This window comes from Platichthys flesus, chromosome 14 (genome assembly GCF_949316205.1).
Source record: "Platichthys flesus chromosome 14, fPlaFle2.1, whole genome shotgun sequence".
Taxonomy (NCBI): domain Eukaryota; kingdom Metazoa; phylum Chordata; class Actinopteri; order Pleuronectiformes; family Pleuronectidae; genus Platichthys; species Platichthys flesus.
Window position 1 is genome coordinate 21,689,700 of NC_084958.1, and position 14,660 is coordinate 21,704,359.

Sequence of the window (14,660 nt, forward strand, 5' to 3'; positions counted from 1 at the left end):
AATGAAACTCCAGCAACACACCCACACACAAAAACCTTCAAGTTGCACAGGGACAGCAGGCGAGGAAACAAGAGCACAGTTAGAACGGATACACAAAGTTCAAGACACAAAAAGACAGCGAGAAGGAAAACAAGTGAGAGTCTGTCACCGACTCGCACACAGGAACACACACCTCGAACAGACTGCTCCAGGAACTCTGCGATGGCGTCGGTGTTGTCGGAGTCGATGGATCGGGCGAACACAAACTCTCCCTCCACCTCGGAGAAGCTTTCCTTCAGCAGAGCCCGACGCCGACACAACGGCTGTCGCACCAGGGACTGCACACACACACACACACACAGAGACACACACATAAATAAAGTACACATGCATTATTACAAATGGAAAAAAAAGAAACTGTATTCTTACAACCATTTCCTCTTCGTAGCTTGAAGCATTTCAATGACAAGGATGAAATGGCATCTCAACTAGCTACCCACACAAACATAAACTCAGATGCAGTCATGACGGCTTTGGACACACATGCAAACAACCACACGTACACACACATATACAGTCTCAAACCTGCAACGCACACACTAACAAGCACACACAGCCTCAGTTGCTCACTATGAGTCTGTTCCCCGACACCTACTATTGTTCTTGAGGCATTAATCCAAAATAATATATGAATTAAACTGCCACAAAACCACCAACTTTAAATCTTCAACACTTAGTTGTGGTAGAAAAGAATCTGAACAGAGAAATGATAAATCTGGAAGCACTAAAGGGGAAAGATGCAGATGGACTGGAGGAGCCGGGGGATTGAACCCACAAACCTTTTAATAACCTCTGATAAGTAGAAAACCCTCTTTACCTCCCGAGCCATATCATCATGTCATACAGCTGCCTTTATTATCATGTTGCTATAAGACGCCGTTATTTTAATGTGATTTTAGAAGTCGAATTTCTTCTCATGTCATAAAGCATCAACAAAAAAAAAAAAGGGTCCAAGGACATGACCTTGGGGTCCTACGTGGTGCCACTGCTGCTCCTCCTGGTTGGTTGGAGCCTGAGCCGGAGGGATTTAGAGGAGACAGCATGAAGTAACTCTCTCAGGACACTCAGGACACACTTCCCAATTTGTGGGCAAAAAGAAGTAAACAAACGAAGGACACGAGCTAATAAATAAAAAGAGTAAGACACAGAGCGTCTTTTCTCACAGACAAATTAATTCATAGAATTTACATAATCGCCATATTAGGGTGGGACGCAGCAATAAACGGGGGAGCTTAACAGTCACTGCTGCTCTTTTAATTACGTAATTTTGTTGTCGTCCACTTGGGAAATCGAACAAACTGACGGAGACGTCAGCTTATTCAGATTCCCTTCGCTGTTCAGGGTTTGCTTAAAAATGCTGCTTTATCTGGATGAAAACATAAAGACTCAATCTCGCACAATTACCAAACCAAGACCGACACACACACACACACTTAAAGAAATGCAGTGCTTTCACTGTCAAACACAGACTCAGAGGCCGTCTCAGACATACGCGCACACACACAGACACACACACACACTCAGACAAACTCCGCTGGAATTACAATGAGCGTTACAATCATTATCTCATTAGGGCCTCCAGTAGCACCATCATTGGCATTCAGGGAAGTTGTTGGCATCTCGGCGGGGCAATGAGTATGCAAGCGCACTCACAAACAATAAAAACGCACACACAGTCATACACGCACACACACACAAAGCAGTTTAAAATGACAACAGACGTGCAGGGAGAGATCTCTGGGTAATATCTTCCTCGTCGTCACCGGGTCTTACCTCGCCGTTGAGATAGAGGAGGTCGAAGGCGTACACGCACACCTGCACTTTGATCTCTGAGGCATCCACGTCCTGCAGGGAAGCATCAACACACATCAACACACATCAACACACATCAACACACATCAACACACATATGCATTTTAATGTTTTTTCTCCCTTGACAAAAATATGCAAATTGACGCATCTTATTCACAAACATTCTCTACATATAACCTTGGTACTTGTTACAGAGAGCTCTTTGATTTCCCTCCCGTTCATTTTGAAAGTCTGCCACCCCCCCTCGCCACGTTGTCTTACACATACACAATATAACTTCCTGCTGCTCTTCTTAGAGGAGCAGGAAGTTCTGCTCTTCATCGTTCCTCTCAGTCTCTATAATTCTTTACTTTGACTGAATACAAGCTTGCCACCCCAGCCCTGATGTTAGATCTCATGATTTCTGCACTGAAGTCCTATTGAATTTCTAGAACAGAGTTGTGTTGACTATTTGTTGGTCATATTACCATTTGTCAACCTCCTCCTCCTAAATCAAATGGCGTCATTACAACTTGAAGTTATCCTGATCTAAACACGGTGGTAATGCAACTTAAAAGGCAGAAGATGGCTACCACTCACTCAAACTGATAGTGAAGCAGAGATAAGAAGAGAACTCTGTAACGTGAACAACAAAAAGTGTGAATTCTGTGTTCTCACGACGGGTCGATATTGATAAATTATTAGTGCTGCTGCTTCAGGATCAGAGCAGAAGCAGCGGCTGGTTTGTATCGTGTCAGAGTCTCTGAGTTTCCTCGTCCACTCTCCTGCTGACCTGCGCTCTCTTCACACTTTAACAATAAACAATCTGGAATACAACCCTTTCTATAGAAGCACTGTTTGTATGTGGTGAATCACATTTTGATGCATTAGTCCTCTCTCGAGTTATAGTCAGACTTGGTTTGACGTCAGAAAGGGAATCGCGTGGTGTCGTCCTCATGCAATCTAACAACATTTCAAAACGTTTGTGACCAGTGGTGAAGGAAACCGATCAGGCAGCAATTACAATAAAATCCACAGCGGCCTCCAAATTTGAGAGATTCGTCCGTTGATTTATCGCTGCCCTCCTCATCACTTCCCCCCCTGCTCATTAACAGTGTTTAATTAGTCTGTATCTGGTTCCATCTCCTCAACTGAAAATGTTTCATTTCAACAGGAACGCTCGTGGTGGAGGAAACACTGGAGATGCTGTTACGTAAATTGCCGGCAGGGCAGCACAATCAGTTTGTGCATCAAACTGTCATTATAACTAATCATGATTTCATAGAGGCTGTAACAGTATCCAGCAAAATGGAAATCATCAGGATAATCAGTTTCTCCCCCTCTCCTCATCATGGGCTCCATATTCGCACTCTCGTTTCTTCCGTCCTAATTTGCTCGGGTGTCATGGTGCATGCAGAAGACGGGTAAACGGGGCAGTTTCACCCCGATGTGATTGGTGTGGAGGGACAAGGTCGTTATTTGGATCAAAACTAGAAAACAACTGACAACACTGACATTTGCAATCACACACTCCCCTCCGCTCTTAGGCTGTCCTGTCTCATCCTAACCAATCTCCTCTGTCTGCTGTACCTTCATGAACATTTCATTCCTTTCTCCATTTCATCCCTCTCCACATCTTACCTTTCTTTTACGGGTGGTGAGGACCTGGAAGGGCTGGATCTGCTTCTTCTCTCGGTCCCAGGCGACGGCCTCCGAGTCCAGGACGCAGGAAACCACAGAGTCCTTCTTCATCTGCAAGAGTCAGTGAAGAGGAATCACAAAGACGGATTAAACTCGGCGATGGATGAGAGAGACCAAGAGCGTTTCATGATTGAAAAAGCCAGATGATGTTATTTACCCATCTGCGTATAAGCAACACCTGCTCTAGCAAACAGAAGATGGTTGGATTTACTTAAATGAAACTGTCGGACAAACTTAGATTCAAACTCAGTAGGAGGCTAAACTTGGATGTTTTAATATAAAGGCGTATAGACGTGTTCAGGCTGTTTCAGGTCCTGCAGCTGAGCCTCAATTAAATGCTCTGGAAGTCAACACACTATCATCTCCCTTGAATTCATCTCTACTCCCGAGTAGCTGTGTCTGTTTGCAGCCGTCTCTCCGGCTCGACCAGTTGCCAAACTGTGAAACCCACCCCCTCGCTTGGTCGGATGCCACCACTGTGCCAAAAGCCAAATCCATTCCTAGATGTGTTCTGCAGTTTGTGTTTCTTTCTTAATTCAGCTTTAAGGAAAATGCTTTGGCAGCTGATGTTTCCCTGAGCAGGATAAAAACACACCCAGCTCATGGGCAGATTACATTGACCAAGAGTGGCTGCTAATTATTTAAGCCACAAAATCCTGAGTGTGGGTCTTAATCTCTTATTTCCAGGTCAATCGGGAGCCACCGGGATTCTTTAAATGTGTGAATTTACCAGCTGATCCAGACTGAGACACGATCAGAGAGTGAAATCTGATCAGACAAATCCAATCAGAGCTCAGAGGAGGAAACGCATTAGAGGGAAGAGGTTGTTTGGAAATGGTCTGATATATAAAACATTACCAGTTATCCTCATCAGGTCATTAGGCTAAACAATGCATTATTTACAAATTAACACATCGGAATTAATATTAATGTGTTAATATATTACTATTAATTCATAATTTAAAGCAATACGGGGCTATGATAGCTTCAGGAAAATTAGTTTTCCTTCATTAATATGCAAAATAATGCAGCAAGGTGCTGTAAAATCTAATCAGACCGTCTCCTCTGTGGAGCCAGTGTGTGTTAGTGTGAAGTGAAACTCACACTGCCATTGGCGTTTCACTGCCATTGTGCGTCTATTGTGTTTATAAGAATGTGTGTGGTTATTAAGACACTGCCATGACAACATGATGTCAGACACTGGATGCACTTTTATAATTTAAGCAATCTCTCTTATCGATGCTCTGCCACATTAATGTGATAAATCAATATCTGAGATTTAAACAACTGACGCCGGCTACTTTCACAACACAAGTAAATTAAATCTACTAAATTGAGAATCGTGAATTATATAAAGACAGGAAAAATGCTCCATCTTTATAACAACAAGCAATTTAGCCACAAACTTCTCTCTCCGTTTGTTTTTATCCATCCAAAAGCTTAGAGTTAAGGCCGAGATAATGGAAGAGAGAAAGGTAAGAGACAGCAAAGGAGAGAGGGAATGACGAGAAGGGAGAGGAGCAAGAGACCGAAGACAGAGGGGAAAGAGTGAAAGAATATGTTTTTAAAAAGAGGGAGGGAGACGTGTGGATGAAAGTGAAAGACAAATGGTGAGAAGGGAGACGGGGATGAAGAGGAAATGAAAGCAAAAACAAAAAGAACGATTATGTAAGGAGTTTGGGAGAGTTGGGAGTGAGAGGGGAAGGGTACGAGAGGCAGACCGAGAAGGTGAACCTGCAGACAGGCTATTATCACAAGATGAGAGGGAGAGAGAGGGAGAATGAATAGGACAAGAGTGAGAAGAGAAGTCCAGGTGAGACACTGGCAGCCAGCAGTGAAGGAACGACCATGTATCATCAAGATGTAATGAAGAAGAAAAGAGGGATGATTAGACGCGGCGACATGAGAGAAAGAGACAAGTGGACAGATGAAGCAATGAGGTGAGAGCGAGGGACAAAGAACCATGAAGCTTTTAGAGATATGAAAAGAAAAGGGAGCCAGGTGAGAGTTAGTGAGAGGGAGAAACGTGAGGGTAACGTGAACTGATGAGAAGGGAAAGGCGGAGCCAGTAGAGAAAACTCTTCCTGAGCTGACCCCCGAGAAAACCAGCATCCATTCAAGTCATGCTGGCACGGAGCTGCTGGTTTTTTGCACTGGGCACCAAGGGCGATGGGAAAGAGCTTTTCTCCAGCTTGATTGTGTGTTGGAGGTGGAGCTAGTCTCAAATATGTGTCAGCATCTTCTACATCTATTCAAGATAAACTCATGCTGTTTTCTCACAGAGGCTCACAAGAATAGTTCATCAGCTTATGTCTGCTGCTCCTTTTACTTTCCCTCCCATCTGAAACAAATGGTGCCTCATAGTTCCACATGTTCTCCACACAATGGTGCCCACTGCCTGTCGATATGATCCTGCTGGTTTGCTGTTGTTGCTTTTAAAATGATATTTGAGTCATTTCAGGGCTTTTACTGCTGAGTTAACAGCAGAGAGATGACAGGAAACGAAGGCACAGCCAAAGGTATATTGCAGTTCATGCTCAGTGCCAAGGCCACCGGAGCGCCTCTTCAGTGGAAAGGTTTTAATGTGTAGCAGCAGCAGCAGCAGTAAAAACCAACAGAGCTGTGCAAGTGATGAGTAAACACTAAAAATAAGCCTGATCTCTGAGAGAAAGAACAGGAACAAAGAAGTTCAGCTGAACCCACAAGTCACAGAAGTACTCACAGACTTTTACAAACAGAAACATCTCTTTAGTCACGACTACTCTAATATTTTGCGGGTTTAACTCAGGAGACGACTTTGGTTTGAGAGGAGATTGGATCCCTGCTGCCAACAGCCATGTAAGACCAGTCTTCACACCAACAGGGAAATGTCCAGAACATTCAGGCACATGGTGGCATCGGGGTAGATCTCTCAGGGAGAAGCATATGAATATAAATTCCACTCCGGAAATTCTGTGTATAGGTGTCGGCACTTAAATCTCTACCATCTCTATGTATGTATGCATGGCTCCTCTTTGTCATGCTGAGATATTTGCATTCCTTTTGTGGGGTTTTTCTTCCAGTTTTGCATCCGTCGCATGTTTGAAACTTCATCAATGCGCCCACTCACTTGCTGTGAATTAATTTAGACTTGCTGTATTCTCACATATGCTCCAAAACTCTGTAGAATGTGTGGAGCATATCAGGATCAGCATTTCAGGAGAATATCCAGACTTCAGTGGATGTCTAGAAGCAGCTCTACTATATGATAGAATATGATATATGTGTCTATATATATATATATCATATTCTTTATTCAATATTTGATTGTTGATATTTGCAATGCCACTTAAATCAGGAAATATCCACATGCAATAATGGGATGCATCAAATATTTATATGTGAAAGGTTTGATCCTCCAAAAATATAAATGCATTCTACAAAATGGAACTTTTAAAATCATTACAAGAGGCATGTTTCTTTACAACTCTAATTTAGCCATTTTGTCAAACCTTTACTTCAAAATAAAATTGAAGATGTCAGGTGTTGTTTTTTTTCTTGTGTTGGAAACAGGCTAAAAAACACCAGTGCAGGAGAAGCCCACTCTGTTTTCCTTTATAAACAATAAATCACGTCTTTCACGAATTCCAGCTGAGGGAGCCATTACTAACGTTGCTTGACTGATCCGAGTGTTTGTTTAATTCACTAACTTGTCCTGATTAGTACAAACCAGGTGGGAATTTCCCTTTAATATTATTGATCGTTGACGGTTGTGTATTGGACAAAGTCTTTGTAAACAGCCACCGTGAATGAGGGAGGCGAGAGAGGAGAGAGAGCGAACTGATACAGCTTTATTAGTGACTGCTGCTCTGCACTAAAGCAGAAAAACACTCAGCAGGCGGAGAGGCACAGAGCGTGCTTGGATAACTCCAGGCCAAGTGCCAGGGCTTCAGGTACCGGTGATCAGCTCCTAGCAGATCCTCGCTCACCCGCAGCTTTAAATGAAACAACTTGTTGATTCAAAATGTCCATCCAGAGTGAGCATGAGAAAAGAAACCACTGAATGACTCCTGTTGGTCCCTGACGGCTGAAGAGGGGACAAGAGGAAAAAGCAAATGGCTTTCAAATGGGGAGGCTAAGAGCAGGAGGCAGCACACGGAGAGCACACAGATGAGGTGGTTACGGGGGAAAATGGAAAAATGAAAAGACTGAGTGAGCAAGATAAACGTGTGAAGTTGTTACTTGCACACTGTAAAAGCCATCGGTTGACAATCAGGGCTCACGTCGACTCGCCTGCCTCCCGGGGGCTGAGCCGCGGAGCGCTGTGTGTTCAACTGTTCTTACCTTGGGAATGCGAGAGATGATATCAGGGTATTTGCTGGTGTTGTCTTCCTGGCTGCGGCTGAACACTCGCACCTCGCCGCTCTCCAGAATGTGGATCTGTGGGGGGGGAGAAATAAATAATGCAAGATGATAAATAAAATAAGAAGAAAGATTTAAAACGGGTCAGTGTTTATCTGATCGATGGACGTTTGAGGAATGATTTGATTTCTGTGGAATTCATAGATATTCCAGACTGGGAAACTAATGTGGTCTTGAGCGCCAGTTTCCATCATCGTCATCCACCATTTAAAACCACCTGATTGATATGATATAACTCATCCTCATGAAGGTGAAGGCACAGACTCCACAAGACCTCTCCCTGCATCATGTCCTGAACGCTGTGATGCCGAGGATTGGAAATGAACCCACAGATGCTTCCAGGAGATAGAGTTTGAATCTGTATCTGTTCCATGTCTGTCTGTGCTGCAGGGATTCCTCCTTTGTGGATGTTCCTCGGGCTTATCTAATATTTTTCCATATCCAAATCAAAGTTTAAAGTGATATACTGTAAGGTCTGGTAAAACATATTAAAGGTACATTGAAAAAAATAAATAAATATCCAGTTGAGTTGAAATATATGAATCTCAATATTGAATCCTCTGCAGAGATGTTTAATAAAAGATGACTGAACTTCTAATTGATCTGTGGTAAATTAAATAAATCAACTCGATGAGCTTCAGTTGTTCTAACTTGTGCAACAGGATCATTTCAGTCTGTGGGAGAAATGGTATTTAAAGTGAACGGGTGCGTTTTGATTCTCTTGACCACTGAGTCATTCACCCACTCACACATCATTCACACACAGTCAGCACTGCACGGGCAGAGGTTCACTATCTGGCAAAGACCCTTCAGAATGAAGACTGGAGTCAGGGATCGCTCCGCCGACCTTCTGTTCAGTGGACGACCCGCTCTGCCTCCTAACCTACAGCCTCCTCAGATAACAAGTCTAGGTGACTAGAAGAAGTCATGGCAGGATTATTACTATCTCCTTGAGTATGGAGGCAGATTCAAGGCATCTTATCCCAGCAACTCCCAGCACGAAACACAAAAACAGTGATCCTCCACACCGCTCAGATCATGTCTTCTTTGCCCCCCTTACTCCATCAGAGGACTTGACACAAGGGTAGTAACAATATGTATTCATAGGCTTTCTGTAATATAGTGTACAGTCTTAAACACACGTCTTCTCATTAGGTCCCTAAATAGCCTCATTGTATTTTAAGTTGAACCTTTTTAACGACTCTGGCTCATTTCCAGTTCTTTTTTTCAGCCTGATCAATAAGTGTCATCGCTGATAAATAATATTAGTAAATTTAACTACACACACACAATTAGTTCCTTGTCTGATTAGACGGGGCACACTGCATGAATACACACAGATATTTTGATTCATCAAATGCCACAGACGCGGATACACACAGTGACAAACACTGCGTACACACACTCACATGCACACACACACTGTGAGTCTCTTAGTGAGTGGTGTACCGTGAGTCCCTCTGCTGGCTGTTGGAGGTAAAGTCCACTGCAGTGAGACCAGAGAAAGACAGAGAGAGAGCAAGAAAGAAAGAGAGAGAGAGAGAGGGAAGAGAGAGAGAGAGAGAGAGAGAGAGAGAGGAGGACGTCATAACGTTTATTCTCTCTCTCCATCGTCTCTCTCTCTTCGTCTCTCTCTCTGCTCATCTCTCTTTTTCTCAATTCAGCTCAGTTCAAAGACACTTTATTGGCATGACTGTCCAAAATTAACAATACAGCTGGAGGGAGTTTACATTACTGTCTCTTCACATGTTTCTCTCTCAAAATTTCTGCGCCCCCCCCCCCCCCTACTGTTTCACCGTTGTGTCTTCATCTCGCTCTGCCTCTTAATGTGTCTCGCCTCCACCGTCTCCAGCCTCTTACCTCACTGCTCTACATCTCCAACCCCTCCCCTCCTCCTCCACCTCCTCCTCCTCTCACAATGGTGGAGGTAGCCTGCTCTGCCTACAGGCCCAGGGCAAAGCAGCACTACTGTTTATATTAAAAGAATAGGTACACACACAGACACATTCACACACTCACACACTGCAGAAACACCATGCATGCATGCACACAGTCAAGTGAACACACAGCGAAAGTCACAGAACAGCAATATCTCACACTCAAAGAACACAGCCGTGAGGTATACGCATACAAAATTCAGCCGGCATATGTTCGCTGCCAAGCCCGGGGAAAACAGTTGCACTCTGTCACATTGCCACCTACATGCACATAGACAGACACACACACAAACACACACACACACACCTGTGCACGCTCGCCGTCGTACTTGTACTCGCAGGTGAACGCCGCCTCATCAAACCTCTTCAGCACCTCGCCAACGCCCTTTGTGGGGTGAGCCAGCATGGGCCTCAGCGGCACACCTGAGAGAAGAAGAGGTGGCGAGGCAATGTGAAGTAAACAGCTTCAAACAGCAGGACTCCAACCAATCAGTATAAAAAAGATGTGGTTATGCATTTTTCATGAATTATAAACAGTTGATAAAACAAATTGAGAGCGACCAAGGAGAAGTTCTCTCCATTTTCTACTTTTTTAAGAGAAGGGAAAGGAGGAGGGGGGGGGGGGGGGGGGGGGGCTCAACAGGCCTGCAGGAAACCCAGGAGCTGTGAAATTAGCTCCAGTGACACATTCCCTCATGACACATCAACATCACACCCACAACTTTTTTTCCCTGCGACTAAATCACAGATGAAATTAAGTTTGTTTGCATTCTCATTTGGACCTGAAATGAAAGTAATCTGAGTCACATCCCCCCTGGGCTGCGCCGCCATGTTAAGCTACAACGGCAGCAGGGGAGCGAAATAATGAAAAATACTTCCACCCCCCAAGAAACAAATGGTTAAATAGCAGCTCACAGAGCACCGAGCCAGAATTGACAGGACAGTCATGCTTTGTCCAAAGCGACCGGTGCCATCCAAAATAATTCAACAGCTCCTTTAACTACAAACGCACTATAGAAGCAACACAGCTCCCTGAACGACAACTGCTTACCTGCCAAAGGAGCAGCGAGATCTGTTTAACTGACCAACGGCGTCCAATTTAGTTTCCCAATTTAGTGCCGCTCGGATGGCGGCCGGTAATAATTCCCTACCTCGGTGCCAGGGCTCCTTATCACAAATAGCTTGACAACAGTGTAATTGGGAGCTAATCCTCAGAGTAGTATCTTTTATCTTTTAGTGATAAATGACTCAAACAAAATAACTGACTCACCTCCACTGAGCGGATCGATAAACACACTGCAGTCACCATTTCGGATTAAATAACCTTTCTGCCTCTCGATTGGTCGCTTACCTGGAGTGAGCTTGCAGTGATTGGGCAGCTGGTCTATGCCCTCCTTCAGGAGCACGGGGAGGAGGATGTCGTAATTGGGCATCTCGCTGAACAGCGGTGAGTCAGAGACAAAAGACGGGTGTTTGAGAAGAAAAACAAGAGAGAGATGGAGGAAAAGACAAAAATCAATATCATCCAAAGTGAAAGTGAGCAGAATGAGTGCGGGAGAATGAGGGACGGGGCTTAAAGGGGATAAGGGCTCGTCGTGGCACCGAGGAGACACTGCAAAGTCAAACCAGAGGGTTTGTTTAGGCTTCAGTTACCAATAAGTCTGTTTGAGGATGAGACTCTTCTCTTCGATCCAGGCCTTCTTGCTCTCAGCGCTCATCCCCTTCCCGGCATCGATAACAGCGGGAGGGAAATCTGCGAGGGGAGGAGAGAAAAAAAAAAAAGCATTTTCAAACAGATCCGTGATACTTTCAGAACATCTGTACGAGCGAGTAGTTGTTGAATAAAACTTCAGAGGCACTTCAAACAGGTCGGGGAAAGACGAGACTCGGAGCGGCGCAATTACTTGTGTTTACCTGCAGCTCAGTGTTTTCTAGAAATAGACATTTTAAACTCCAGATCTACTGTGGTTGAAATGTTTCAGATAAGACCTTGAAGGCAGTTTCACATGAATAATCATGATGTATTTAGATACAACTGACCACTAAATCTTTAATTGAAATGATCCACTTGAGCTCCACAAAGAAATCTACTCCAAATTGACCTGCCTGATAAAAATAATGACAAATTAAAAAAAAAAGCTAAGAAAAACATTTCCAGAGCAGACCACACAGATCAATGCAGATTTCCCCACCGAGCCTGTGGTCTAATTGACATTTATTAAAGCATACCTCTAGTCGGGAATAAGGGGAGAATACTAATAAGTCAGGGATGAATCTATTTCCTCTGGTGTCTGTGAGGAGGCCGGCTCCGTGCTGAGAGCAGGTGCTGAGAGATAAGCTCTAAACTCTCCGGCCTGCCAGTGATGAATTCAGCAACACGGAGGTGAGAAGACGTGTCCATCACAAACAGAGGAAACCGGTTTGTGTTTGTCTTTTGCAGGAAACAATCTCATGGGAGGGATAACTGGGTTTGATGGACCCACTATATGAAATTTCATCGTTTGCTGTTGTAATGAATGCCAAAGAATATTTAACACTGCTTTAACAACCTTCTATAAATATAGAACGTACTGTCTCTTGACTTAACGCCCCACCTTGCTCTCCTTTAATGAGACGTACCACATGTACAGACGAACCTTAAACACATGAAAGTCTGCACACTCTTAACAAGGAAACTGATTAAAGGTCAGCTTTTCCACAGGGAAAAAAGATATTCACAAAGCCAATTTGAGGCTTCGGCAGGCGAAGGTAGAAAAGTCATGAGGACGCCTTCCAAAGAGCATTATGCCTTTGTGTGCTCCTGCCTGAGCTGTGCCTCAAGTAATAAACAGCACTGTAACTTTCACAACTGTTCAACTCAGACAGTGGAAGCTTCAAATTAAATTCAGATAAGCTCCTGAAAACAGCGTTTCTTGGAACAAGAACCGGGGACTTTGTCACTTGCTTCAGGAAGGAGCCTTTTCATGGCCGGTGTGAACAGGAGGGGCGATAACAGCAAGCAGACAACGGCTCACTGACACGCCGGGCGACTCACTGACTGCTTTAAGATGAAAAGCTTTTCAACACATCCTTTACAAATTCCAGGCTACCTTGTCCAGGTGGGGTCAAGCACACAGCCAGAGTGAGTGCTGATAGGACGCTCTGCTCAGCCAGGCCTATCCTCAGCTTCCCAGCCAGGGACCTGTCAATCAAAACCACAACACCAGCAGCGGTCAGTGTGGAAACCTGCTTGACCATTCAACACATGCAAACATGAACATGTATGTGCATCTTTACTTGCAGATGTGTATACGTGCCTGTGATCACACACACAGTCAAGCCTGTCTGTATGTGTGTGTGTGTGTGTGTGTGTGTGTGTGTGTGTGTGTGTGAGTGTTATTTTACCTGACTATGTAGCGGGCCTCGGCGAAGCGGCATGCAACAAAGAGGCCTTTGATGATGTCGATTTTCTTATTCATGGCCTGAGGCAGTCAGTCGGAAATTGAGATTCACAGAAGAAGAGCGAAAAGAGACGGAATGCAAAAAAAAAAAAAAAAAAAGACTGAGGTCACCAGCGAGTACAAACCAACCCCATGTTCCACCCACAGTACTAAAAACACAAAAACAACACAGACCCAGTAGCAGCGGGGGGGAAACTAATTGCTTAAAAGTTTCTAGTCAGGTGACGACTTATTCGAGAGGCTGAGAAATTACCTCGTTCCTCTGATGTCGACAAATAAACGAATAATTCCTCGATCAATACACAATCACATTAACATCTTCTTCCCCCTCCCTCCCTCCCTCCCCCCCTCCCTCACCTCGATACCGAGAGGCAAACAGAATAGAGTGAAAACAATATTTTCTCAAGCCTGCTTTGCCTCTAATGAAAATGTTGTTGTTCAGTGGCTCACCGAGTTCCCGCTCATGCCGGCAATCTCCTTCAATTTCCTGAACACGCCCCCTGCTGTCAGACTGGCCGGCTGGAACATCATGCGCTGGTTGCTGCGCGAGCTCTCGGCCACGAGGCCCAGGTCGCCCTTCTCCTGCGCCTCGGCTTTAATTTTGTCCAATTGTCGCCCTGGAAACAAGAGGGAGGCGGTAAGTAGCAGCCGCTGCCTGATGAGAGCGGGTGGGGGGGGAGGGGGGGCTCGGTATCTAGGCTGGGAAAGCACAAGCATGTGTTTGGGTGCAACAGCATGCTTATGATTGTTTGCCTGTTTTATGGTTGTTTGTGTTTGTGTGTGTGTGTGTGTGTGCCTTTGCGTTCCTTTGTGTGCCTGCTTTGTGGTTGTGTGTGTGTGTGTGCATGTGTGCGTGCCCTTTTACCAGTTGCTTGAGCAACAGCTTTCATCAGGATTGTCTCCCCGATGCCGAGCTCCATCCCCAGGTAGGCAGGACCCAGCTGGTTCAAACACAGGTACACACAGCACAGCAGGTCGTCTGGGGACACAACATAAATAAGAAGGTAAACACACATATTACACAACACATGCACAGATTATAACTGAAAAACATCGACACAAAAATACAAACCGACAAAGAGAAGACACAGACAAAAAAAAACGAACGTCCATAGCGATTCATGGAGAAACACAGGCTCAGTTGTGACACAAAACATGGATGTACAGACACACACTCTGGAGACTCCACCGAACCACCTGCCTGCTCGCTCACACACACACCCACAGACACTCAGACAAACTCATAAACACAAACATGGACGCACAGACACAGAAACACACTCACACACACAGACAGGGAAAGAAATACACTCTAAGGACACAGAAAGAAACACACCATCAAACATAAATA

At 44.6% G+C, this 14,660-nt stretch overlaps 1 protein-coding gene across 1 annotated transcript in view; it reads right to left on the reverse strand.

Annotated features, from left to right (window-relative positions):
* Nucleotides 1–14,660, reverse strand: part of lig1 (ligase I, DNA, ATP-dependent) — a 42,625-nt gene that overhangs the window by 13,558 nt on the left and 14,407 nt on the right. Inside the window, exons 11-21 of the mRNA XM_062405153.1 lie at nt 14,175–14,288; nt 13,760–13,926; nt 13,254–13,330; nt 12,959–13,050; nt 11,523–11,622; nt 11,221–11,306; nt 10,177–10,292; nt 7,855–7,950; nt 3,472–3,582; nt 1,813–1,884; nt 173–317 (exon numbers count right to left, since the gene is read on the reverse strand). Coding sequence (XP_062261137.1) covers nt 173–317; nt 1,813–1,884; nt 3,472–3,582; nt 7,855–7,950; nt 10,177–10,292; nt 11,221–11,306; nt 11,523–11,622; nt 12,959–13,050; nt 13,254–13,330; nt 13,760–13,926; nt 14,175–14,288 — 1,176 coding nt within the window. The remainder of the gene's footprint in view (nt 1–172; nt 318–1,812; nt 1,885–3,471; nt 3,583–7,854; nt 7,951–10,176; nt 10,293–11,220; nt 11,307–11,522; nt 11,623–12,958; nt 13,051–13,253; nt 13,331–13,759; nt 13,927–14,174; nt 14,289–14,660) is intronic.